General features: G+C 34.2%; 1 protein-coding gene across 3 annotated transcripts in view; it reads right to left on the reverse strand.

Moving 5' to 3' along the window:
* The window catches only part of LOC128245148 (neuropilin and tolloid-like protein 1), a 42,951-nt gene that overhangs the window by 2,718 nt on the left and 14,364 nt on the right, over window positions 1-25,869 (reverse strand). For 2 of the 3 annotated variants that reach the window (XM_052963393.1, XM_052963392.1), the window contains exons 2-9: window positions 21,954-22,010; window positions 8,465-8,629; window positions 6,151-6,234; window positions 5,441-5,611; window positions 3,209-3,238; window positions 1,645-1,790; window positions 1,096-1,345; window positions 512-631 (exon numbers count right to left, since the gene is read on the reverse strand). In XM_052963393.1, coding sequence (XP_052819353.1) covers window positions 512-631; window positions 1,096-1,345; window positions 1,645-1,790; window positions 3,209-3,238; window positions 5,441-5,611; window positions 6,151-6,234; window positions 8,465-8,629; window positions 21,954-22,010 — 1,023 coding nt within the window. Of the gene's footprint in view, window positions 1-511; window positions 632-1,095; window positions 1,346-1,644; window positions 1,791-3,208; window positions 3,239-5,440; window positions 5,612-6,150; window positions 6,235-8,464; window positions 8,630-21,953; window positions 22,011-25,116; window positions 25,138-25,869 lie in introns of those variants that run through there. The other variant, XM_052963394.1, reaches the window with a different exon arrangement.

Raw genomic sequence — 25,869 nt, forward strand, 5'->3', positions numbered from 1 at the left:
CAATATAAATCAATTGCTAGATTTTTATCATTTTTTTGAAATGTTGGCGGGGGTTACATTTCTTTTACTTTTTTAGATGACTGTTTCACCGTTGAATATGTGTTTATGCTATTTCTAATTGCAAAGAAGACCATACACATGTGAATGTTTTTATCGACACCCAGTTCAATTGTTTTATTTGAGTCAATAAAATTTAAGTGGCGGCGGTAAAAAGAGAGGTTGGGCGGGTATGAAAATCTAGCAATTATTATATCGTCGCCTTACCTATGTAGCTATATTAAAGCATTCGCCAGTGGAATAACATTAATCGAATTCGGAAAAGCAATCAATAGCTAAGATTGGAATCATGGAAACTAAACTTTTAAATAAACCAAGAAAAATGATTACTATATATGATGGAGTTTTAGATCTGAGTACAGCCCTGTATGCTATCATTCATGTTCCGCGTTTTTTTTTGCTAATTGCTGTTCAAAATATCACCAGTATTAGATAAAGCACAACAATGGTTTACCTGCGCCTGCGCAGTTCTTCTCGTCTGCACCGGAAGTCGGACAGTTCTGGTGGCCGTTACAGACAAGCGCCTGGTTAAGACAGATCCCGTCACAGTGGAATTCATCTGGATCACATGGATCTAAAACGAACGTAATTTAATTAAGACGCTGAACTTTTATGCAATAAAACGTGTCTTTTCCAATGAGCTTTGTTGCATTTTTTTCGAAAATTAGATCTCAAACACTTTCTTAACAAAAGCAAAAGAAACATCATTTGTAATGAAATTATATCATCTCAAGCTTTTAGGCGTTACATGGGGCTTACAACGACAAGTATTTTAGCCATATACCCAAAATGGCTGTGCCGCAAAATTTAAATGCACGAGGCAGTGGTTAAACACACTGGCACCGGATTTTTTTTATAAATATGCCTATAAATTCTCACGAGAATTAATACACAGCAAAAATTATATATATATATATATATAAAAGCAGCAACATTTTTTTTCAATTTTATAGCATCGCAATTTTTAGTTTGGAATTATTAGATTCAAAACCATAACGCATGGTGAAAGAAAAATGCTTGAAAGTAAGAGTTACTTACCCTGGTCCGTTCTTGTATTAGCCGGGCGGTACACCGTATATCTGCCATGGAGGACCGGTTTTTCAGAGAGGCGGCTTCCGAGAATCCGTAAATAAACGCGGTTACTCTCAGACATGTAGTTCGGTACCGGGCCCGCACAATAAACGCCCGTCCGGTCATCCTCCGAGGTGGTCCGATCGTACATTTCAATCCGGTTCCGTGTACATTGGCCGTCCCGTAGCATGTGAAGTTTGATGTCGCTTAGTAGAATCTGTGAAAGTCATAAAAATTGAAATTTAAACTTTACGAAGCAATTTTCCTTAACAACATGGATGTGCTTGAAAGTTGTTCTCGAAATGTTGCCAGCGTTCACAAAAGCGAATATTTTGACAACATTCATACTAGTTGAATATGGAGTTGCTGAATGCTTTTAGAATGGATACCGGTAATAAAAGCAAGTAGCCATAGTTTCCATATCTTTAGGTTTGAAATAAATATGATATTCAAAAGCCGATGACTTGTCTTAATTGATTTGTTATAGAAAATAAAATATTCTGAAGTTTGTCGTACTCGTTGACCCTTCTCTGCCAGCATCTCCCAAGTGCAGTCAACCGGATCGTCGATGGGGAATTCCCTGCGTGACGTATCTGCCAGGGGAAACACCTTAGAGTTGATCTCCCCGTCCAAACCGAGGTTGTCCATGTATATACGACAAACTGAAAATAAAAATAGACCGCAGCCTTCAATAAGATGGTCACCTGTACCTATGTAAACAGAAGGTAGTCCTCTTCCTTTTTTGGTTTAATTAAGTGTTTCATCCAGGGGCGTAGCTTGACGAAAGTTTATGTGTAGGCCACTTTCTGAGGAGGGGGGGGGGGGGTCACGAGGGCATGCATCCCCGGGATTTCGTATCAGCTATGTGGTCCTGGGTGCGTTTTAGCGTATATTTCTTTGTTGTAAAAACATTAATGAGAGTAACGATATCAATATGTTTTACCTTAAATAAATGTTTTATGTAATGAACAGCGTCAAAGCGCAGACTACTGGTATGCAAATTTCGACAAATTATATACGTAACATTAATGTCGTATGAATGTGTATTTTAGTGAAAAGGAAAACGATAGATTTGAAATACCTGGTTTGCGATATATTAATTAAGTTTTTATTGCAGATTTGGCTTTTTTTCTGAAAATTGTCTAGGCCGCGGCCTACACGGCCTATAGGAAGCTACGCCCCTGTCATCTATTAATATAACAAGGTAAGAAAAGGATAAGAACGGTCAAAATGGTCAATTAGAGTTTTTTTAAATAACTAAATTTCATCTCTTAATTATCATTTAAATTAAATAAGGCAAACGTAATAAAAATGTCAAAAAGTAGAAAATCAACCTTCTTCTCACATCGAAAAAAAAAGATGTCGAAAAATCTAGTATTCCTTATTTTAATTTTTTTTTTTCAATTTGATTTTGTAAAATTGTCAAGGTAAAAGCCGATTCATAAATCTCTTTTCTTGTGTGATGGTTAATGATACTGCCGTAATTTGTCATTGACTTAATCATTCTCCTGTTAAGCACTCTGTTTTCATTACCGTATTTACTACAAGAGTAATAATGAAAATACTTGATGCCAAAAAATAAACAAAAAACTGACGACATTTCTCAATACCAAGTTCGCATAGAATTTGAACAAAAATGCAGAACTCTTGTAAGATGTTTTTGAGGAAGGAGATGCCGGTAAGTATTACCTAGAATAATGATGAAAATACTTAATTATACAAAAAATTCGGCATTTCTCATTTCCTGGTTCGTATTCAATAGAGACAACTATGCAGAGTTCTTGTTAAAACTGAGAGTATTCTGTTCTTGAGGAAGGAAATGGCGGGAAGCCACAGCTTATCACTTATTTTCTAATTATTATGGGAAACGAAAATGCAGGATATAGAATCCAACAATATTTTGAGCCATTTTACGCTAATCATATAACTGCCATATGCTAATTCGGTAGTATGAAAGTGATTAAGTGTATATTTTGCCTTGAGAAAACGCAAATAGATAATAACATAAACATTAACTAGTGCATCCTGAATAGTTAATATATTTATTATTTACTGTTGGTACAAATAAAAAAAAACTCACCTTGGTTTGGATCGTTAACTGAATCGTATTCTGAAAATACAAAATATAAAGGAAAATTAGGCCATACCAACATGTTTTATATTCTATATTCTACTGATTTCGCAATATCCTACGCAGTGGTCTCCCCTGGCGATCAAAACAGATCTCTGCTAACATTAGCGAGTAAAGCGGGATTTTATTAACACCTTTCTTTTAAAGCTGCACTCTCACAGATTTACCATTTTTACAACTTTTTTTTATTTCTTGTCTTAGAAAGGGCCAATTTTTGCAAAAAATCAGATCGTAGATATTCATATTCCCGTTCGAAAATAAATGTTTTATGGCTTAAACCGTTACTAACCGTTTAAGAAAAAAATGCATACAACATAATTTTTTGTACTTTAATATAAAAATCTGCGATCTGATTTTGTCAGCAGTCTTGTATAATTGGTTTCTATGGATTTTCGCAAAAATTGGCTTGTTCCAAGACAAAAAAAATAAAAAAAGTTGTCAAAACGTTCAATCTGTGAGAGTGCAGCTTTATATGCTTTTATCCTCTCCTTTTTCGATATGTTTTTTTAAAATTATTCAAAATGCATTGAGGTTGAGATAAAAAAATAAAAAAATAAAATTACAGATAATTTACAATCTGTACCGATATTATATTTTAGGTATGGTCACGGGATTTGCATGGAGGCACTGATGACTGTACTGTAAGGGAAGTAACACTGTGTGGATTTGCTGATTTCACTTAAAAACAAAAGGAATCGAGCGGTAAAAATTAAAAACAAATCAATTTCGTTTAAAAACAACAGTGAGCAAACATTTCACAATTTTTTACAGCCATTCATTTCGAAGTTTTTGGGCGAATGATAGGAGCGGTCGCTTAAAAGACAAAAGGAAATCATTCTTGTATTTTTAAAGAAAAAGAGTTCGATAAATCCGTCGAACAAATGTGTCCAAAATTACGTTCTTGGTGTATATGAGGCTTGCATAAGTATACGTAAAGATAGTCTAAGAGAACAACTATTTAGAAATATTTTTTTTAGGAAACAGAAACCAACCGACCTGACGAAAAAAGTACATTTGATCAAAATATTTTTGGTTGCACCTGCACTACAGTAGATAGACATTACTATAAAATTCGTTGATTTAGTTAAAGTGCCAAATGCCTAAAGATCGGTCAATATCTATTTAATAATTTAATGTGGACCAATCGAACTTCGTGAATGTGCTACCAACCAATCATAAATATATTGCAGTATAACAAAACATTATCCTTTACAATTATCTGCGCATGTTTTCTGTTTTTAGACTGTTAATGGAAAATGGAAAATTTATCATTAACTTTGAAAGAAGAATTATAAAGGTTTAAAGGCGGGGCAATTTAATTAAATCATTTACAAACATTATAATTATAATTTCATATAACTAATCGTGAGCATTTATTTGAAGTTAGATGATGATTATAGAAAAAACTTTGCTTTTACATATTGTTTTTTACAAAATCACATTACTTTTCAAATTTTCACCCCATAAAACCGCGTTTTAAACAGCACGAAAACTGGAAAACCTTGATTTGTTTCAAGAGCACGAAAGTGTTTATCTTTAACTCTTAATTTTACGACCATGCATATCAGTATTTTCGCAGTATAACACTTAATTTATGGTAATTCCTGTAAATAGACACCCTGATAAGTAATTTTCCGCACAGTGATGCATCTGATTTGTGTTCCGTATCACGTGACTTGTGTGAACAAGTGATGCTTTCATTTTCGCCTCGAAACTTAAAGGGACACAATACAAGTTGAAACAATTTTTTATTTTTTTTTATTTTAATGCATTATTTTGTTGAACTCACTTGAATTCAGTGACTAAAGCAAAAATAACCGTATTAATTGTTTAAAAAACGATTTACTTTTATATGTCGGTTTTTTTAAATTAATAGCTGCGTGGTCACATAATCACATATTCCCCAGTTGAAAAAAAAACGGCAAAATATCAATAACTTTAATTTATCTGTACGCATATCATATGATATTTGTTTTTATCATTACTGAAAACGAGTTAAGTAATCTCTAATAATGCATTAAAAACTGTTTTATATCAACCTCTAGTGTGCCCCTTTAATAGACATCGCCTATTCGATGTTGTTGTTTTTTTCAAGAGCATTAAGTTGCAGAAAATTGAAAGGAAAAACGGTGTATTTACTTTAATATGACTTAAGGAACGCAATCTAGAAAGACCCCTTACCCGAGGATATTTTGTACTCATACACCGCCCGGAAGCCGTTATACTGCACGAGGCCATCAGACGAGAATCGCGTCCACAGGAAACGAGACTTTGTCTGCACGGTCACCGGATACTCCTCCCCACAAAAGCGCGCCAGAAATTTGGAGTAACCGAATGGTCCGTCCCGAAGCTCTGTGAAATTAGGTTACTCGCCAATAATTTCTGTTTTCCATGTTTAATAAGAAGCTATACTACGAATCGGTAAAAGATTGTAAGTATGGTCTTACATAAATAGATTGCTTGAGGTGACACAGTTTCATAACGACTGCTTTTGTGTAAGAACATATTAACAATCTAGAATTATTTTGGTGGTCTACTTTATTTTACTAAACACAAACTGAGCCAGCCATTGTTTATATCTACCGCTTCACATTATTAAAACCAAAATTGATTAAAAAAACTTACTGCCTTCCAATTGGACAAAATACAATATAGACAACTAAATATATGCATGATCGAGATGTAAAGTTAATAGGTTGAATTTTACAGCCCCAGGAACCAAGTGGAAAGCACTTGGCATTTCCCATGAGCAATAGATATTCTCAAGCAGCCACATTTTTACATGATGCTCCTTTTCAATAAATTGAAAGCAAAGCGTAAATGACATTTTAATTTTTCTGATGTTCCATTTCTCTACTACAAACTTAAACAATTTAGATTAATGTGTTTACCTATAAAATCGTACTTGCATCCTTCCGACTCCTCGATGGAAAACTCGTCCGTGAAATACAGATCTACATAGAACCCAGGGGGCGCTGTGAAAGGTAAAATCAAATTGTTGAATGTATAATGTGTATCCTTTATCAAACCCCGTTGGCTCGAACTCGCTTGGCTCGAATTCCTCGTTGGCTCGAGCTGGATGTCAAGGACTGAGTTTTATATACTGAAGGTGACCATTCCCGCTTGGCTCGAATTTTCTGAGGCTCGATGTATTTTTGACGGTCCCTGGGAGTTCGAGCCAACGGGGTTCGACTTTGCAATGATATCTGAAATTGTTAACAGTCCCGGACCGTGGAATTACCACGAATGCAAAGAATCCACTATACAGGGACAAAACGTTGAGTTTGAGCATGATTTTGAAATGGACAGGGTGCTGCAAAGGACGGGGCGGCATTCGGAACTTCTCGGCCAGTTTCCAACGAAAACATCCTCGGATGTGTATGGATGGTTTACAATGTCAGAAATCTGTACACTTAACTACGCTGCGTGTGGATCGCGTAGTAACTTTTGACGGTCTGAAGTATTTAATTCTATGAAGGCAAACTGGTGCCCATGCCGGTCTCCTTAAGTGCAAAAGGGTGCAACATAAAACGGAGAGGTTACCCTTCGATATTTCTTTAGCTAAAATCCTATTATACGTGTAATTGCTAGAGATCGAACATGTGCCCTCTTGCTTCGCCTCATAAATCCGATTAACCACACCTCCTTTTTCAAAATAGGCTTAATGGCTGCCCGGTAGGATATTTGGGGTCAGGCAACCCGGCCTTTAACCCTTTTCACAAATAGATGATGTGTGATCTAGCAATACTTAATTTTACCAGTATTGATAATGAGCATGGCCGGTATCTATAAATCATCTGAAGTCATTTCTTAAAACCTTCGTAGTCATTTTTAAAAAAAGAATAAGTAATTAAAGTATGTATATTCGATAACATCAATGATTTTTTTTATTATTTTATAAAGTATTGAGCTATCATATCAAATGACATGTTTGTTAACTTACTCAACTTGGGAACATGACTTAATTTTGTAAATTACTTACGATGTTTTATGAATACTGCGAATATTATGTTCACCACATTACACCTTCATTGTTGGAGGTCGAGGAACGAAGATGGATTATCATATGTAATATGCATTAGCCGCACTCCATTCCAGCATTTTTCTCTGATCTTTATTTATTATAGAGTAACATCAATAACGACATGTACAAAGGAGTTCAGCGAATTACCCGGGGTCTGTTTATGCAAAAAAATGCATTTGCTTAATACAATACCGTACAGGAATTGGAAGAGAAAGGCAAAACACAGAACACAAACACAGAGCACAGAAAGCAAACAAAACGACGACAAAAAGTCTGACAATGTAAGAGAAAACAGAAATATTTATATGAATGCATTTCAATAGCTTGCCAGTGGAATTCATGCTGCCCTTTAATCCACGTTTTATCTCAATTTACGCAAAGTTGCTAAGAAATGGGTCCTAATTTCTATTAATGACACTGATTGCTTCATCTACCCCGCAACCAGAAGGCCGCTCTAATTTTCGGCAACGATTGATACCAAGCAGAATTACCACTTCAAAGAGGGAGAGTTTTATTGCCACTGAAAGACAGCATTTACCAGCCGTCTTGAATAGTCAAAGAGTTTTAAGAAATGATCAACTCAAAGACTGGAGTAGTCAGAATGTTATAAGAGCTAATCTCGACAAAGAGTTTGGGAGGAGCATTTGGGATTCCTTCTTGTTTTTGTGGGACAATAAATGTAAGTAATCCACTCGCAATAAAAAATATACAAGAATCTTTATTGACCTACATGGCTGGTACTCTTTAATGTAGATTGAGTCGAATGATAATAACTTGTGGCTTTCGACTCTCAACATGATAGGTAGCAAAGTCATTTAAGTCATTAATGCGTTGGCATATTGTGTCGTTGACCTTTCATTTTTCAAGTTATAACAACAATTGTAAACCAGGTCCTAATTTTAACAGAATTAAGCTAACATTCTTTTTGTTTTGTTTTTGTGTGTGTGTAAATATCTCATTTGAGATTCCTGAGACATTAATAGGAATGGACCTCGGTACTATATATATGCACCTGCTCATCAATATAATAACTTAACGTTTACAAACGTTTTTCCAACTATCTTTATCTCTCTATCTGTTTTCTCTCTTTCCTGTGTTCGGTGGAAAATGGTTGAGGTGTTCCGATTGCCTACGGTTATTGACGGTTCAAGGGACAAGGTTATATGCAACTTTATCCTTACCTTGTAAGTACATGACACAGTCAATCTCGTTCGGATACTGTTGGGGGTATCCTGGACTATAGAACTCCATCTCTTGATAGTTGCCATGGGTGAAGTTGAAGCAGGCCGGGCTGAAGTCATCAAAAATCATCGGTGGGGGACCGACCTTCAGAGACTGAGGGCCGACTGAAAGATAAAATAAGTTAAGGTAAGCGCAAAAGAGCGTAGACCCGGGTAAAATCGCCAAACTCCCGAGCAATTGATATTTGTTCAGCGATGTTTAATCATGTCACAGTTTCTGTTGAACAGATTTTAGATGCAGTCTTACAAATGACCATAATTGAATGTTATCAAAGTTGTTTACCAATTACACATTTTGAAAACGGCTACATTTTACGACGATGACAATGATTGGTAATAAATTGTGATAGTTTTTGTTCCGTTTGATGTTTCGTGCATGAGCGTGTCTGAAATAAAAATGAAACTGCCAACAAAATAATACTTTCTTCGGTCTTTTTGCCTAATTAAATACTGTCTTTCTACGAAACGTAATAAACACACAGATGTAACATCTTGACAACATAAATCGTTCAGATGTAATTGTATGGAACAAGTAGCAGTGATTGCCAAAATAGTTTTTGCATCGGAAAAAGAAAATAAAGATCAAGCCGTATCATGTGTAAAGCAATAATCGGGCTTCTGCCTATTTAAATTAGTTTCAGGAATTCACAGAAAATGTATCTCATAGCAAATCTTCTCGCTAATTGCTAATAACACTTGATACACGAAGCCTGTTCCAATACAAACAAAATCATCAGGTGACTTTAGGCTTACCTATCTCTGTAATTACCGATTTCTGAATCATAATTTCCAGACAAAAATAATTTACAGACGCATGAATCTCTTGTGACATCAGAATTAGCATTTTCATGGCATTTTGCAAGATAACTGTTGTTGATTATTGATTGCTTAACAACATTGTAATCTGTAAAATGGAACAAATTTGCTGTAACATGTTTATTTTGAGAACTGAAACTATAGACACATTGATAGTGAAGGCTTCGAATGCAAACTCAATTTATACACGTAATACTATGTGTTAAACAAGTAATACTATGTGTTAAACAAGTAATACTATGTGTTAAACAAGTAATACTATGTGTTAAACAAGTAATACTATGTGTTAAACAAGTAATACTATGTGTTAAACAAGTAATACTATATGTGTGTTATGATGCTGATGAATAAAATATAAAGAAACATTAGTATATAGCGATTTCATAATATATTTATTTATAAGTATGTCTACAATGAATGAATAAATGAATGAATGAAAGTCTTTATTTACAGAGGGTAACCCAATTAGTGTAAACTAATCTTCCTTGGGGCCCTCTAAAGCAATATTTACATACATACAAATACATAATTATATAGCAATATAACAATCAGCATAACAAATTCAAAGTTAGCATTATTCATAAACATGATCAACATGATAACAATGTTACACAACAACATAATACATACATATGGCGGCAGAGGTTTAACTTACAGACTTACATATGGCCATATTTACAATTTTAGCTTTATGACTGTTGATTCGAATTTATCCACTTAGTATAATTTACTGTAAAACTTTTAATACTTTCGCTCTGTCTTATTTCATTTGGAATGTTATTCCATACTTTTACCCCAGAGTACGACATACTCCCTTTAAAATAATACAAAGAGAAGGCAATGCAATCCCTATACAGTCGAACTCCGTTGGCTCGAACTCGCTTGGCTCGAAATCATCATTGGCTCGAACTAGATTTAAAGGACCGATTTCTCTAAACCGAAGATAATCATTCCCGCCTGGCTCGAATTTCCCGAGGCTCGATATATTTTTGCCGGTTTCTGGAAGTTCGAGCCAACCGGGTTTATCTGTATTCCGATACATGTAAATGAATCAAGGAAAAACAACTTCTATCATCACAATTCGAGAAAAAACAGTATTCGTTCTCTATTAGTTTGTATTCTAATCTTAATTATCATCAAAGCACGCATAACTAATCTCGTTTATCATAATCTCATAATAATCAGCCAAAGCATTGTTTCACGCCGTTTCAAGTGGGAAAGGCATTGGTAGTACTAAAAATTATCAGCCTTTTCAAGATTTATTCTCAGGAATAATAAAAGATCAAACATCAAAATATTGAAAATTCTGAAAAAAGTTCGACTTTAGACTCCTGTTGAAATTGTTTTCAAAGCCATGTATGTCCATTTCAAGGCACTAATTCATATTGTTATTATTTTTCATCTTAATGTTAAAGTGACACTCTTATTCAAAATCAATACATACAGATGTACAACAAACATAAATTTTGACTAATAAATCTTTAACTACTTACTAAATAATGCATTTATAAAAAATATTATTTACTGATAACACAATTGTAACCGCCTGTTTAATAGCAGAGTGCGCAAAAATATTGAATAACCGCGGAAAGTTCAATGGTTTACTGTGGTCTACTTTAGTCTCGGAGAAATCATACAAGCATACACGAATGTTTCACACTATATATACAGTAAATCCATTATCAACCTAACTTTCCTACCTACAGGGGAGTGTGTAAAAATCAACGGCTATCTTCAGAGTATAAAACATTTATTTACAACATAAATATTAAGCACTAACACGTGTTCCATCCTGGTCAAGGTATAAATAATGACCATCATGTCTAGGATTATTAATCTACCCACCTGGCGTTTTCATGTCTACAAATTGCCTCCACATGGTTAAGCGTATTACCAATGAGGCGTTAGGCAAGGATGCCCATTCATACCCGTTATATTTCAACAGCAGCCGTACGGCTTATGTGTCATGGTGTTATCACTTAATGCTCATGATGTTAGTGACATATCGCCTTATGATGTGTATTATATCATACGCTGATAAGCCAACACGCTTCTCAATGCACGGAATGGTCTGACTCTTGCCTATCTATACCAATTTCCTTACAAAAGTTCTGACAGTTCAACATTTGGATTAATGACTTGACATGGGACTTAGTTTTACACATGATATATTCATTTGCTTACCCATGTTACCGACGCAGTCAGTTTACGAAATTAAAAATCGATTTGCTTTTTTTTTTAATTGAATAAGTCAGATTTTTTTCTATTTTCGCAGTTGGTTTTGGATACAAAACTATCTAATATATTTAATCCCCAAAACATGCACATCTTCACGGACTTGTTTTATGAATCTATAAATCTGTAATCTGTCTGGTTTAAGCATCCAGACCAATCCAGATCTATAAATTACATTGTGCATAACACCAGTGGCAGAGCCAACACTTAATAAGCCACATGTCAATGTTAAAAAGTTTATGTATTTTATTTCGGAAGAAATATAATGCACCTGTTTAACGCCATATTGCCGACCTTTTATGATGATTTGCAATTGGTTTTAGTCCGTGTTTCTGCCAACTGTGCCTCCTACAACAATTTGCAAGATGCTTATTTTGGCAAATCATTGATATGTTTGCGTTTAGTGTTTATACTCACATAGCTTTGCTCAGATAGACTTGCTTCCTTCTGACATTAAGATAATGTGCCACAGTTAGTACAACACTATAACCATACATTCTTTTGTCTGACTCATTTGCAAAACGTCAAACATAAATTTATTATTATGCACGATATAATTGTGCTATCATGTAATTAACGTTGAACTACTCATAACAGGTTCTAGAAGAAAGTAAAATACACGTTTCCATGCAGCTTTAACAAACGGCTTCAATAAGATTGATAAATGCAACTGTCATGTGCATTTTCCTATAATAATATTATTTGCTTTTCAAATTGTGCATATTTAAGAAACGTAGACAACTCCAAAAAGCTTAACAAGTTTCAAGTTCACTGGTTTATTAATTAATCTAAACTCATGTCACAAATAAATGACAAAAAGATCAAGAGAACATAATATATCATATACATATTGAGGCATTGCATCAAAGGAGAGTTCATACATAATTCGTTTATACGTTCGTGCAATAGATATACATCAATTACGACAACGCCTTTGCAATAAAACAAGTTAATATATTATTATAGGACAATTGTTAGTTCGCAACATATTTTACCCAGTGAGCACCAAAAGTTATATTTCACAAGTAACTCAGCCAAAAAGTAACATATTTAGTTGTAGTGAAAAAATAGCGATCTTACATTCATCAAACATTTTTCATCGTTTTTTTATTATATGCGTTAAAGGAATACTAAATGACAGCGACACATTGTATGCAAACGTAACTATAACGGGACGTCGTTGAAAGTGGATCCATACGCCTGACGTTTGATTGCACTGATCGATCTCTATTAAGTTATTAACCTGAAAGCTTTTAGTAACAGGAAGATGTTTGCCAGTGCTGTAATAATCTTATACACTCAAAGTATAAGTATTTCTAAGAGATTGACCCGGGTTTTATTAATGTTTTTGTCTGAGAGCGTCAATGCCGTTAAATATCCATAGCGACGGTGTAATACTAGTTTTTGAATTTCCTTGAAACTCATTCGACTTAGGCACTTCTTCCAAGTATAATCGAAAATAAAAGAGCCCTGTTGATAATAATTACATAGATTCAATAATGTTGGTGTATTATTTCTCAGTGTATACCTTTATCTTTAATAGACTGGTTCATTTTTCAATATAATTTAAAACTTTTTTGCGTTGTAATAATGTTGATATGCTACGAAAAACGTCATAAAATTAAAGTGTATCTGTAATTTAATCCAATATTTTATTCACTTTTCATTTCTTTAAGTCTGCGTTTCCCATCCACTTTGAATCCCAATTGCCTAATAGTAAGAGTTTATATTCCTTTATCAAATTTACGACCCAAAAAGCAATCTTTGAAGGTAAATGCACACTCGGTTTTATAAGGTTCTATAAGCGATGACAAAGCAAAAAGAAAACCACTTCCCAGATTACCAGAGAGCAATAAAATCTTTCATTAATCGCACAGGTTCTCATGTAATTGTGATAGACAATTTCGAGTTAATCTTCAATATCTGTAATTTGCTTGCAGTTGTCTTTCAATAAAGTTTGTTTTTGTACCTCATGGTTCTTGATTGAATCGATAAAGTTTGATATACAATTGAAGAATGCTTAAACGCATTGAAAGTTGCAGCCTTCTCTGTTTCATTTTAGTAATAAGTTTTTTATTTGTCTACTAAAATAAAGTCTACAACGCATTCCTGATGCCTTCATAACGAACAGACTGGAGTAGTCAGGTAATATACCGTTGCTGTTAATTGGTTTGGCATTGTTGTCCTAATTATTGTCACAGATATGTCCAGGCTACTGTTCCATAATGTTATCACGTAAAGGCTCGGTTTAGGGCTTGAAAAATCAAGCATAAAATGAATCATTTCATTATTCATACATCATTTCGGTGATCAAAAAGCAGACATTGACAAAAACTTAGACGTGCTTCACAATTGAAGCAGCACTTACGCATATCACGTGACAATGACGTCGTTTAAATAAGTTCAATGTTCTCTCATTCGCAATGTTATTTTTATTGTTGAGCTATGCAACAACGATATTTTAGGAAATAAGGAAATGGAATAGAGCATGAATGCGTGGCCATATAGGGATATTTAAAAATGCATATACAGTCAAAACTTGCTATTTCGAACTCTGTGTTTTTGATTATTTGGTTATCTCAAACCTTTTTACGAATAGTTCGGTTTTGTTAGACAGGTTTTGTGTTTCGGTCATAACAAATGAATTTTCGTTAAAGAGAAGTATTTCCCGATGTCCAAACGAATCATTTATAGTAAGTTTTGACTGCGGCTGTAAGTTTCGCTTTTTCCTACATTGATTTAGAGATTTTCATCACTAGTGAACGCAGATTTGCTAGGTAAGAGATAATCAATATATATCATTGCATGTCCTGTACGAAACTCTATACTATAAGTCTAACAATACATTCACAAGAGCCTTTAGGCACATCTTTAACATTTTATAAAAATATATCTAAATTTATATCGATTATATCCCTTGTTTTCATAAATTATGCTTACATGTATGGAAAACATGTTTATAATCTCTACTGCGTTTCAACATTGATTTTGAATATTTTCATCTGGAGTTTGTCAGGTATAATTAATCTCAAAATATGCAAACTTTCATGAGCTAATTTATTACACTATAAATCGGCCTGGGTTGAAAATTCAGACATATAAATTGCGCTGTACATAACACCCTTGGTAAAGCCAAAACGTTACTAGCCGAATGCCAATTTACGTGAAGGGTGTATGTGTTTTATTTCAGCAGAAACATAATGCACCTGCCTTATACTGTGGTCCTTTTGATATGAGGCTGTACACTTGATTATTTTCGTGTTTTTTTTCTGCCAACTGTGCCTCCCACATTAATTAACCGGATGCTTATTTTGGCAATCAATTTATATGTTTGCTTCAATTATTTATACACAAATCAATATGTTCCGACAGTCTTAGTTTTTGTGATGACATAAAGACAATATGCAAAAACTGGTACATAACTATAATTATTCTTAACCTGAGTTTACACTTGATATTTTTCGGTTTTCTGCCAAGTGTGCCTCCTACTAATAAACAAGATGCTCATTCTGGCAAAATACTTATATACTTGCTTAATTTATGTATATACTCAAATCTATTTGTTCTGACAGTCTTACTTCCTTGCGAAGACATAAAGACAATATGCAACAATTAGTACAAAGCTATAATTAATTCGCTTAGTTGCATGATTCACGCACAAAAATGCAAATGAAACGCATTATGCACGAGGTTTTTGTGCCATTATGTAATTAATATTGAATATAACAGGTGCTATAAGACAATAAAACAACGTTTGGTATGCAGTATGGTATGTACTAGGTCAGATTGAACAATTTGTGTCATGTATATTATTTGCCCATTTGCCAATGTTTTTGGCATGCTATTATGTTCATATATTCCGAAAACATCATAAAATTGAAATATTTCTGTAACTCAAACCATGATTTCATTTTCTATCTTTTGAAGTCTGCGTTTTCCATTGAATTTCGAATCCATGTTGCCTAATAGTAATAATTCCAGTAGGAGTTGATCTTTCTTTATCAATTTTACGACCCCAAATGCAAACTTATAATGCACAATCGGTTTTGTAAGTTTATGTTCTATATGTGATGTGGAGGAGAAAATTAAAACCACTTCCCAGCTTACAACATTGAAGGAAATATTGCATTAATCGCATAATTTCTGATGTACTTTTGATAGACAATTTGAGTTAATTTCCTATATATGTTAAACGGTTGTCTTCAAATAAAACTTTTTCCGTACCTCATGTTTCTTATTTGAGTTTATTAAATTTGATATACAAATACACATGTTGATAAAAAGATATAAATGAAGGATGCTTAAACGCTTGAAAAGTTCAGCCTTTTTCAGTATTTTTTTTTTTTAAGTTTTCGATTTTTTCTACTAAAATATAGCCTACAACTCGTTCCTGATGTCTGGATATACAAATACACATGTAGATATAAAGACATAAATAATGGATGCATACGCGCCTGAAAAGTTTCAGCCCTTTCTGTTTTTTTTTTAAGTTTCCAAATTGTGTTCTAAAATAAAGTCTACAACGCGTTCCAGATTCCTTGAGCAGTCAGTTAACATACTATTGCTTTTAACTGATGTGACACTGGACCGATTGTTTATACGTTTATTTATGCATAATGGAAACAGACATGTTTACATTTTCTACTGCGTTTCACCATTGTTTTGAATACTTTTGAATACTTTCATCTGGAATTAATCTCAAAAAATGAAAACTTTCATGAGCTGTTGTATTACACTTTAAAACTGAAAGTGGTCTGGATTAAAAACTCAGACATATATATTGCGTTGTACATAACACCCTTGGTATAGCCAAAACGTTACTAGCCAAATGCCAATTTACATGAAGGGTGTGTTTTATTTCAGCAGAATATAATGCACCTGCCTTATATTGTGGTCCTTTTAATATGAGGCTGTACATTTGATTATTTGCGGTTTTTCTGCCAACTTTTCCTACTACACTCATTAACCGGATGCTTATTTTTGCAATTAATTTTCAATATGTTCCGACAGTCTTACTTATTTGTGATGACATAAAGTCAATATGCAAAAACAAGTACACAACTATAATTATTCTTAACCTGAGTTTACACTTGATATTTTTCGGTTTTCTGCCAAGTGTGCCTCCTACTAATTTACAAGATGCTTATTCAGGCAAAATATTTATATACGAAGTCTTGCTTACTTCATTTATATATATATATATATATACTCAAATCTATATGTTTCGACAGTCTTACTTTCTTGCGAAGACATAAAGACAATATGCTACAATTAGTACAAAGCTATAACTAATTCGTTTAGTTGCATGATTCATGCACAAAAATGCAAAGGAAACGCAGTATGCACGAGGTTTTTGTGTCATTATGTAATTATTGTTGAAGATAACAGGTGCTATAAGACAATAAAACAACGTTTGGTATGCAGTCGTTCAAACGTACTCAGTGACGTTGAATAACTCGAGTCATGAGTATTTGCCCATTTGGCAAATATGGTTTTTATTTTTATGTGTTCGTACCTCTTTTCGAAGACAAATGTCAGCTTTTAAATGAAAGGCATGTTTACCATTCAGATAAAGGCAATAGTCAATGCATGAAGTGGGATGATTTCGGTGTAATAGCCAATGTTCAACATTTTTGAACATTTATTACGACAACGCCTTTGCCAAGAATCCTTTTCGGAAATGTACTGGTAATCTTTTTCAACGTCATTCATTGACGCGAGCGTATTCATAGCGACTGTTTAATGGTACACTTTAAAGGTACCGTGCCACTTAGAATTAGATAATTAGAGAAAAAATAAAAGTAAGTATATAACTATGATAGAGTCTCAGATACAGTCTCATGAAATTCTAAGGTCCACACGATGCTTCGTTAAAAAGAAATGTATGGGAAATACCAACGAACTCCCTAACTCGACCACTGACTCACTATATGCTTAAAAGGTAGACAGCTGGGCTAAGCATAGCTACAAACAGTGTATGAGCAATTGCCGAATTAGACTGGATAACTTACTAGAGAAATACTGAAAAGTTTCAAATGAAATTTCACATGTATATAAAATAAATGTGATGCAAGCTTTTTTGAGCGAAACAGTAGCAATGATGTTAAGTGAAAGGCAGATTTAATATGTCAATACTAATTGTCTTATAACCTCCTTTTTACAGTTGAATATAAATATATTTCATGTGAAATATATAATGAAAATAACTCTGTAGGTTTGAAGTCTGCGTTTCCCATTGAATTTCGAATCCCTGTTGCCTTATAGTAATAATTCCAGTAGGAGTTGATCTTTCTATATCAATTTTACGACCATAAATGAAAACTAATAATGCACATTCGGTTTTGTAAGTTTATGTTCTATAAGTGATGAGGAAGAGAAAATTGAAACCACTTCCCAGCTTACAACTTTGAATGAAATGTTGCATTAATCGCACAGGTTCTTATGTACTTTTGATAGACAATTTGAGTTAATCTCCATTCCGGCATTCTTTTAAGTTTTCAATTTTTATATTAAAATAAAGTCTACAATGCGTTCCAGATGCCTGGAGCAGTCAGTAAACATGACAATTGCTTTAAACTGATGTGACACAGGACCGGTTGTTTAAGTTATGGAAAACATGTTTACATTTTCTACTGCGTTTCACCGTTGTTTTGAATTATTTCATCTGGAGTTAAACTCAAAATATGAAAACTTTCATGAGCTGTTAAATTACACTATGAATCTGAAAGCAGCCCGGGTTGAATACTCAGACATATATATTGCGTTGTACATAACACCATTGGTAAAGCCAAAACGTTACTAGCCAAATGCCAATTTACATGAAGGGTGTGTTTTATTTCAGCAGAATATAATGCACCTGCCTTATACTGTGGTCCTTTTGATATGAGGCTAAATATTTGATTATTTTCGGTTTTTCTGCCAACTGAGACTCCTACACTTATTAACCGGATGATTTTTTTAGCAATTAATTTATATGTTTGCTTCCATGAAATATACACAAATCAATATGTTCCGACAGTCTAAGTTTTTGTGATGACATAAAGACAGTATGCAACAACTAATACATAACTATAATTATTATTAACCTTTGTTGTACACTTAATTTTTATTTCGGTTTTCTGCCAAATGTGCCTCCTACTAATTTACAAAATGCTCATTCAGGCAAAATATTTATATACCTGCTTACTTTATATATATACTCAAATCTCTATGTTCAGACAGTCTTACTTTCTTGAAAAGACATAAAGACAATATATATAAAAATGCAACAATTAGTACAAAGCTATAACTAATTCGCTTAGTTGCATGATTCATGCACAAAAATGCAAAAGAAACAGATTATGCACGAGGTTTTTGTGCCATTATGTAATTAATGTTGAAGATAACAGGTGCTATAAGACAATAAAACAACGTTTGGTATGCAGTCGTTCAAACGTACTCCGTGAGGTTGAATAACTCGAGTCATGAGTATTTGCCCATCTGGCAAACAGAGATTTTATTTAAATAGTTTGTACCTCTTTTCAAAGACAAATGTCAGCCTTTTAAATGAAAGGCATGTTTACTATTCAGATAAAGGCAAGAGTAAATGCATGAAGGGTGACGATTTCGTTGTAATAGCTAATATTAATTACGACAACGCCTTTGCCAAGAATCCTTTTCGGAAAAATCTAGCCAATGTTCAACATTTTTTAACATTTATTACGACAACGCCTTTGCCAAGAATCCTTTTCGGAAATGTATAGCCAATGTTCAACATTTTTTAACATTTATTACGACAACGCCTTTGCCATGAATCCTTTTCGGAAATGTATAGCCAATGTTCAACATTTTTGAACATTTATTACGACAACGCCTTTGCCATGAATCCTTTTCGGAAATGTATAGCCAATGTTTTACATTTTTAAACATTTATTACGACAACGCCTTTGCCATGAAACTTTTTCGGAATTATACTGAAAATCTTTGTCAATTTCTTAACTTCTAGTAAACCATCTTGAAAACTCATTTTTATCAATTAATTGATGAACGTGCATAAAATTATAAACATTAAAAATCTTTGAAACTCATTTGACTAAGATATATTTTAATATAATGTAGATAAATTGTGTTGAAATGTTACGAAAACATCATAAAACTGAAATGTTTCTGTAACTTAATCGCCTGCGATTCCCATTGAATTTGGAATTTCTGTTGCCTAATAGTTAGAATATCCCCCTTATCAGTTTTACGACTCCAAATGCAAGCTATAACGGTTAATGCAGACTCGGTTTTGCTTGTTTTATGCGTTTTACAGCGATGAGAAGAGGAAAAATTATACCCTCTTCCCAGCTTGATACTGGATTAATAAAATATTTTATTATACGTACAGGTTCTTATGTAATTTTGATAGACAATAAATCGAGTTAATCTTCAATATATTTGAATGCGGTTGAAGTTGCCTTTCTATAAAGCAAATATTCATACTTTTTGGCATTGTGTTGAATTGTTTGCTTTATAAACATATATATATACCTTAATGCGATCATTAGATCCTAAACGTTTGAAAAGTTGTATGCAATTTTGTGTTTTCATTCATAATTTTTCAAGTGGTCTGTTTATTTTTACGCACCGTTCCTTATGTATTAAATATTAATAGGGGAACATTTCTAAAGGTAGTCAATGGGTTTGCCCCATACTGTCATAATAAGTTCCATTCGGAGCTCCTCGGCCATTTTTATCGAAAACAATCTAATATGTATATGAACGGTTTACAAACACTGAAATCGGTATGTTGAAGTCCACTGCAAGTAGATCGCGTAGTAATTTAATTTAGCTGTTAAACTTAATGACTTAACTCCTGGGAATCTAAATTACGTTTGCAATAATATACTTCACTGGCAATCAATTTAAACTTAGATCAATGAATACAAGCTAAAACGCTACATTTAATGAATGATATAATTCAAAATTTTACGAACTACTTCTACTGATGTACCTGCATACATCCGAGGTTGTTTTCGATAAAAAATGGCCGAGGAGTTCCGAATGAATAAGTTCATATCTAGAAATGTAATACGGTTTATGGTTTTGTTTTGTATACTTTATACAACGATATTCAACCCTCCGACCTACTTGACAAACCAAGTTAGATTACTCTATTTTGCATATTATGATAATGATAGACCTTTATCATTTGACTAGAAAATTTCGGGTAAGGTTTTGCATGTTACCACGTTAAGTCAATATCTCAGCAAATACATCATGTATTGCATTGAAACTCTATTATGCAAACAATATCAAGAAAAATTGGGTCCTTAACTACTATTCCATTGTTTTATCGTTTAATGCTCACAAAATACAGCTTTAATTGGCGAATATTTCACCTCTTTTCAAGACATCGCCTGCACATAGACGATTACAAACAACACTGTGAATCATCTCATTTGTACAAAAGTACATTAATATATAACATTTAATCATATGAGTATTTATAAAATGAGCTAGCGGTAGCTGGGGAATGGAGATGCATCTGCCCCCCCCTCCCACAACCCTTCCAAATTGTCCAAATTAACTGTTAAATTTCTAGGGGAGGAAACCCACAATTAAACCATCTATTTTATAAATTTTGGTTCTAAGTGAGTGGGCGCATGTGAAAAATTGCCCCCCGTAAATTACGTCCCCTCTAATGCCAAATCGTGGATACGCCCCTTGGCGCGATGCAATAAAATATTTTAGTCATGTCTCCAAACGTGTATAAACGTCATAAATGACAAAACATCGATTTTTCGTTTTCTCATGTCTGTTCTTTTTAATGTTGGCAAAAGTTCAACGTACACAAATATGTAGCAGAAAAGTGAAACTATGACACTTAGATGTACTCCAATAAACGACTAAAATCGATTAAGATTCTTAATTGGGTTCAGTAACTGTATTATTACAATAAAGCGGGAAAGATGAAAAGAGTGTTTTGATTGAATATTTACTAAGTCGTGGCCACAAGTTACTAAGTTGTGACCTCAAGTTACTAAGTCGTGGCCTCAAGTTAATAAGTTGTGGCCTCAAGTTACTAAGTTGTGGCCTCAAGTTACTAAGTCGTGGCCTCAAGTTACTAAGTTGTGGCCTCAAGTTACTAAGTTGTGACCTCTGACCTCAAGTTACTAAGTTGTGGCCTCAAGTTACTAAGTTGTGACCTCAAGTTACTAAGTTGTGGCCTCAAGTTACTAAGTTGTGGCCTCAAGTTACTAAGTTGTGACCTCAAGTTACTAAGTTGTGGCCTCAAGTTACTAAGTTGTGGCCTCAAGTTAATAAGTTGTGGCCTCAAGTTACTAAGTCGTGTCACAGTAGAGATGTCCCTTTTAAATGTACTTCTAACACTAATAAGCATTACAAATATACTTACTTGATGAAGTGAAAACAACATCCAGTAATATCACAGCCACAGCAACTGTCTGGAATGCTGAAATAAACAAACAGGACACGTTATAATAGTGATTGAAAATTGGACAAAAAATGAACGAGTATCAGCAAAATTCTAAGGGGTAATTTCGATCAAATTTTCGATTTCGTAATCTGAGTGATATATAAAAATGTATAACGAGATATTGTAAAGGATAGTTTGAAGTTAGTTTCATATTTAATATCGACTCACAATCATGAATGAGTGTTTTAAAACATGCCTTTTTCATTTGTAGACAGAATCATAATCTCATGCTGATTGACAACACGAGCACTTGACGATGTTATATATGAGTCATTACTTGAAAACATTCAAGGTTTGTAATTAATTATGTTCTGCTCTGTTCTGTTATTAATTTAAGGAATGAATTGCGGGGTTGATGTCATTATCGGGGTATGAACGCAATTGGGCTGGTCAAAGTGTGTGGAGTCCAGCCCAATTGCGTTCATATCTCCAATAATTACATCAAACTCGCAACTCATTACTTATATTTACACCAATAGTTCATTATTCCATCCAATAATTGTTAAAACAATTCTTCACCATTTAAGAAACCTTACAGTAATCCTTTCTTACACATTCTGTAAATAAAACGCCCCGACTATAACCGGAAACATTTTGTCAAATGACGCCACAATAACGCGGAAAAAGATCAACCACTTGAAATCACTTTTAAAAGCAAAATTGAAACACTTATGACACCAGTACATTTAACATATCATAAAATAACAATTTATAAAAGGTTGATTTATATTTTACGGGACTTGCTGAGATATTACAACCAAAAACAGGATGAACAATTTTCATGTATATTGTTATGCGATGAATTGCCATCCGAACATGTCCGAAGGTGTTGCGTTCATCGGATGATAACCGCAATTGCCGAAAGGCAGTTCATTTAAGGCATGGAAGTTGAGGTGTACATATATATAAATGACGACCGGTGAGTCATTACTTCGAAACATTCAAGGTTTGTAATTAATAATGTTCTGTTCTGTTCTGTAATTAATACCTGTTTGATTCGTATGTTTTGCTTTATTCGGTTGACGGTTTTCGACTCAAAGAGGATGAGTCAATGTTTACAGATATTATTTCGTGTTTAATTTGGATATCTGAGATCAAAGAGCCGACAACAGCAACAAAATGTTAGTGATTGACGTACCGTTATGGTATATAATAACAAAACAAGCAACTTTGCTGCTGATTGCGAGTTGAATCTGATCTGATTTATCTACCAATCATACAAAAATACCACCAGCCATGGCGTAACATGGTACCTGGCGTTTCTTCTTAATAAAACACCACGCATGTTTTCATTACGAAGACGAAATACGTCAACATAATTATACACAGGGACGTAGCATCAAGATCAGACACTCGTACTGGACAGCAGGATTATGAGTTTGAGAGCAAAGAATGACTGACGTTATAGCAATAGGGATAACAGAGGCGGATCAAAAACGTATGAGGGAGCGAAACGCAGGGGCGTAACCTTTTTACTTGCAACCCTCCCTCTGAACCAATTATTTAGTTTCAAGTGATGGCAAGGGGGGAGGGGTAGTACTCCCCTAATAACAATTTCTATTCTGACAATCTGCATTTGGGGCATGTTATTACTTTTGTTCTCTATATTTAAAAATAAAGTAACTTGGACGATTTAAGGAAGGGGTTGGGATGCCGAGAGCGCCTCCCTCTCCCCTGGATCGGCTAGGGGTGTGTTATACCAATATATACAACCTACAAAGAAACTGCACTTAACTAACAAGTACATTTGTTGAAAAGGCAGTTCATTGATTATTTTGGTGTGCGTTGCGAGACAATTTACAATGTGTACAGCAAAACCGCTCATATCCCCTCCCCCATACGATCCATTTTGCAAGTACATTAAATGAAATTACTATGGTAGGGTAAATATTAGGCAACGATGGATGGAGCTCAATATAAATCCGCGGTCGGACTTTCAGATGCCCAAACATGTTTTGAGCGTGCCCAATATCCACAGTTCGGATCTACGCCAATGTTTGATTGAAATTGGTAAACACGTAAAAAGAATCATATAACAACGAGATCTGCAAAGCAGACAACAGGTGTTGTGTTGAACTCTGATCTCTTCATTAGCGGCTAACACAACTTCTGTTTTCATCTTCCTGTATTAAAACACGTCTCGTCTTACCAAACAAATAAACTCGGGCGCTGATGAACAAATTTCGGAGGTAGTTAGGGCTTTGTTTTGATCTGTTTGGATTTAAGTGCGTGTTCATAAGATTTGGGGAAGTTTTGCTTTGGTATTATAGAGATTCAAGGGGTTTGACACGTCTTGGAATACGAGTTAATGAAGCGTTCTTGGCATGCATTAATACTGCTATTTGGAGAAAATTACTTGGCAATATTTCTTGAATTATTTTATTGTACTCGCAGAATTATTGTATGCGTAATTGCATACTTGATCGAAATTATGCTTTGAAGAGAGTTGTAATTATACTCGATTGTAGTATAAGTGTTGTTGTAATGAGTATTAAACTGAAGACATTTAAAATGTGCCATCAAAACAGCTGACAAAGCGAATCATTTTTAAATACTTTTTTTTATCTTGCAATTCTAAGGTGTTTTTTCTCTCTAAAATAAATTGAAACACGAGCTATATCATAAAATGCACATAGGTGTACTTAAGCAGTAAAGGGGCATTATTTTCAAATGCAATGGGTGACATATAACAGTGTTTAATTTTTTTGTTTTCAAACCACTCGAGGTCGTATAATTACAAACTATAAACATAACATACAGCGCACTTATGTTAAATGATGAACAGTACTGACAAAACCAGTACAGTTGTTCCTCAACTGGTATATACAGTGCCAGCCACAATAGTCAATTCTACTTAGTATAAGGATACTAAGTTGGCACAGCATGTCTTGCATATAAAGTTAGTTCTTACAAGTTCCCTTCACCATTTTGGTACGGTAAACAAGATATTCATCAACGAGTAATATCACAAGATTGAAGACACGCCATATGCACAAGACCATTCTAAGCAACCGATGGATACCTTTAAAGATACCATAAATTCATCGACAAATAATTCTTGCTACAATTAACATACTCATACCGAATATTTAGCGACAACCACCAGTCAGCTACATGGAAGAAGGCAATCCATCCTTGCTCAGATTGCAAGTGTACATAAGGCATGAGCTCTGTTAGTATTCCAGAAAGAAAAACTTGCACGATCCACACGTACCTAATGTTCAAGCATATCGACGACACAATACCGGTTCTATATCTAGAATTAGGAGACAACAATGATTATTCGCTAACAAAGACATCAACATTTTGGCGGCGCTATACATGTCTTTTTGAAGCGACACTAATCCGGAAAACATCATGTTTCCAATAACCAACATTTTAGCAACAAAAGACACACCGCTCTTCATTGACGAACTTAGACAAAATCCACCATATCAGTTATTCGAGGCAAACTAAAGACCTTCGGGAAAAATCCAAACCTACCTAGACTCATGTTTAACATGTGAATGACTATGGAGGGAATCAACCTTATAACAGCCATACCGTTGTAAATTAGTACATCTCATTAGCCTTCTTAGGGCGTTTTTGTTGATAACAAACCAGTTTCAGTTTTGGTGTCAATGGTTTCAGCAGTTTCGAACTAGGTTTTGACAGTTTGGCTTGAAGTAATAAATGCATGGCTTTGTGTACAGTTTAAACAACATGGCGGAGCTACTGCATGTAGCCATTATTTCTAATTATAAATGTAACCTTTATAATTTAGCTCATTTGCACATTGTAAGGCATTGTTATCAAAAGGATTGAGTTTCAACAAACCTGGTTGATCACTTTCCGC

The sequence above is a fragment of the Mya arenaria genome, chromosome 8, assembly GCF_026914265.1.
Source record: "Mya arenaria isolate MELC-2E11 chromosome 8, ASM2691426v1".
In the NCBI taxonomy this organism is placed as follows: domain Eukaryota; kingdom Metazoa; phylum Mollusca; class Bivalvia; order Myida; family Myidae; genus Mya; species Mya arenaria.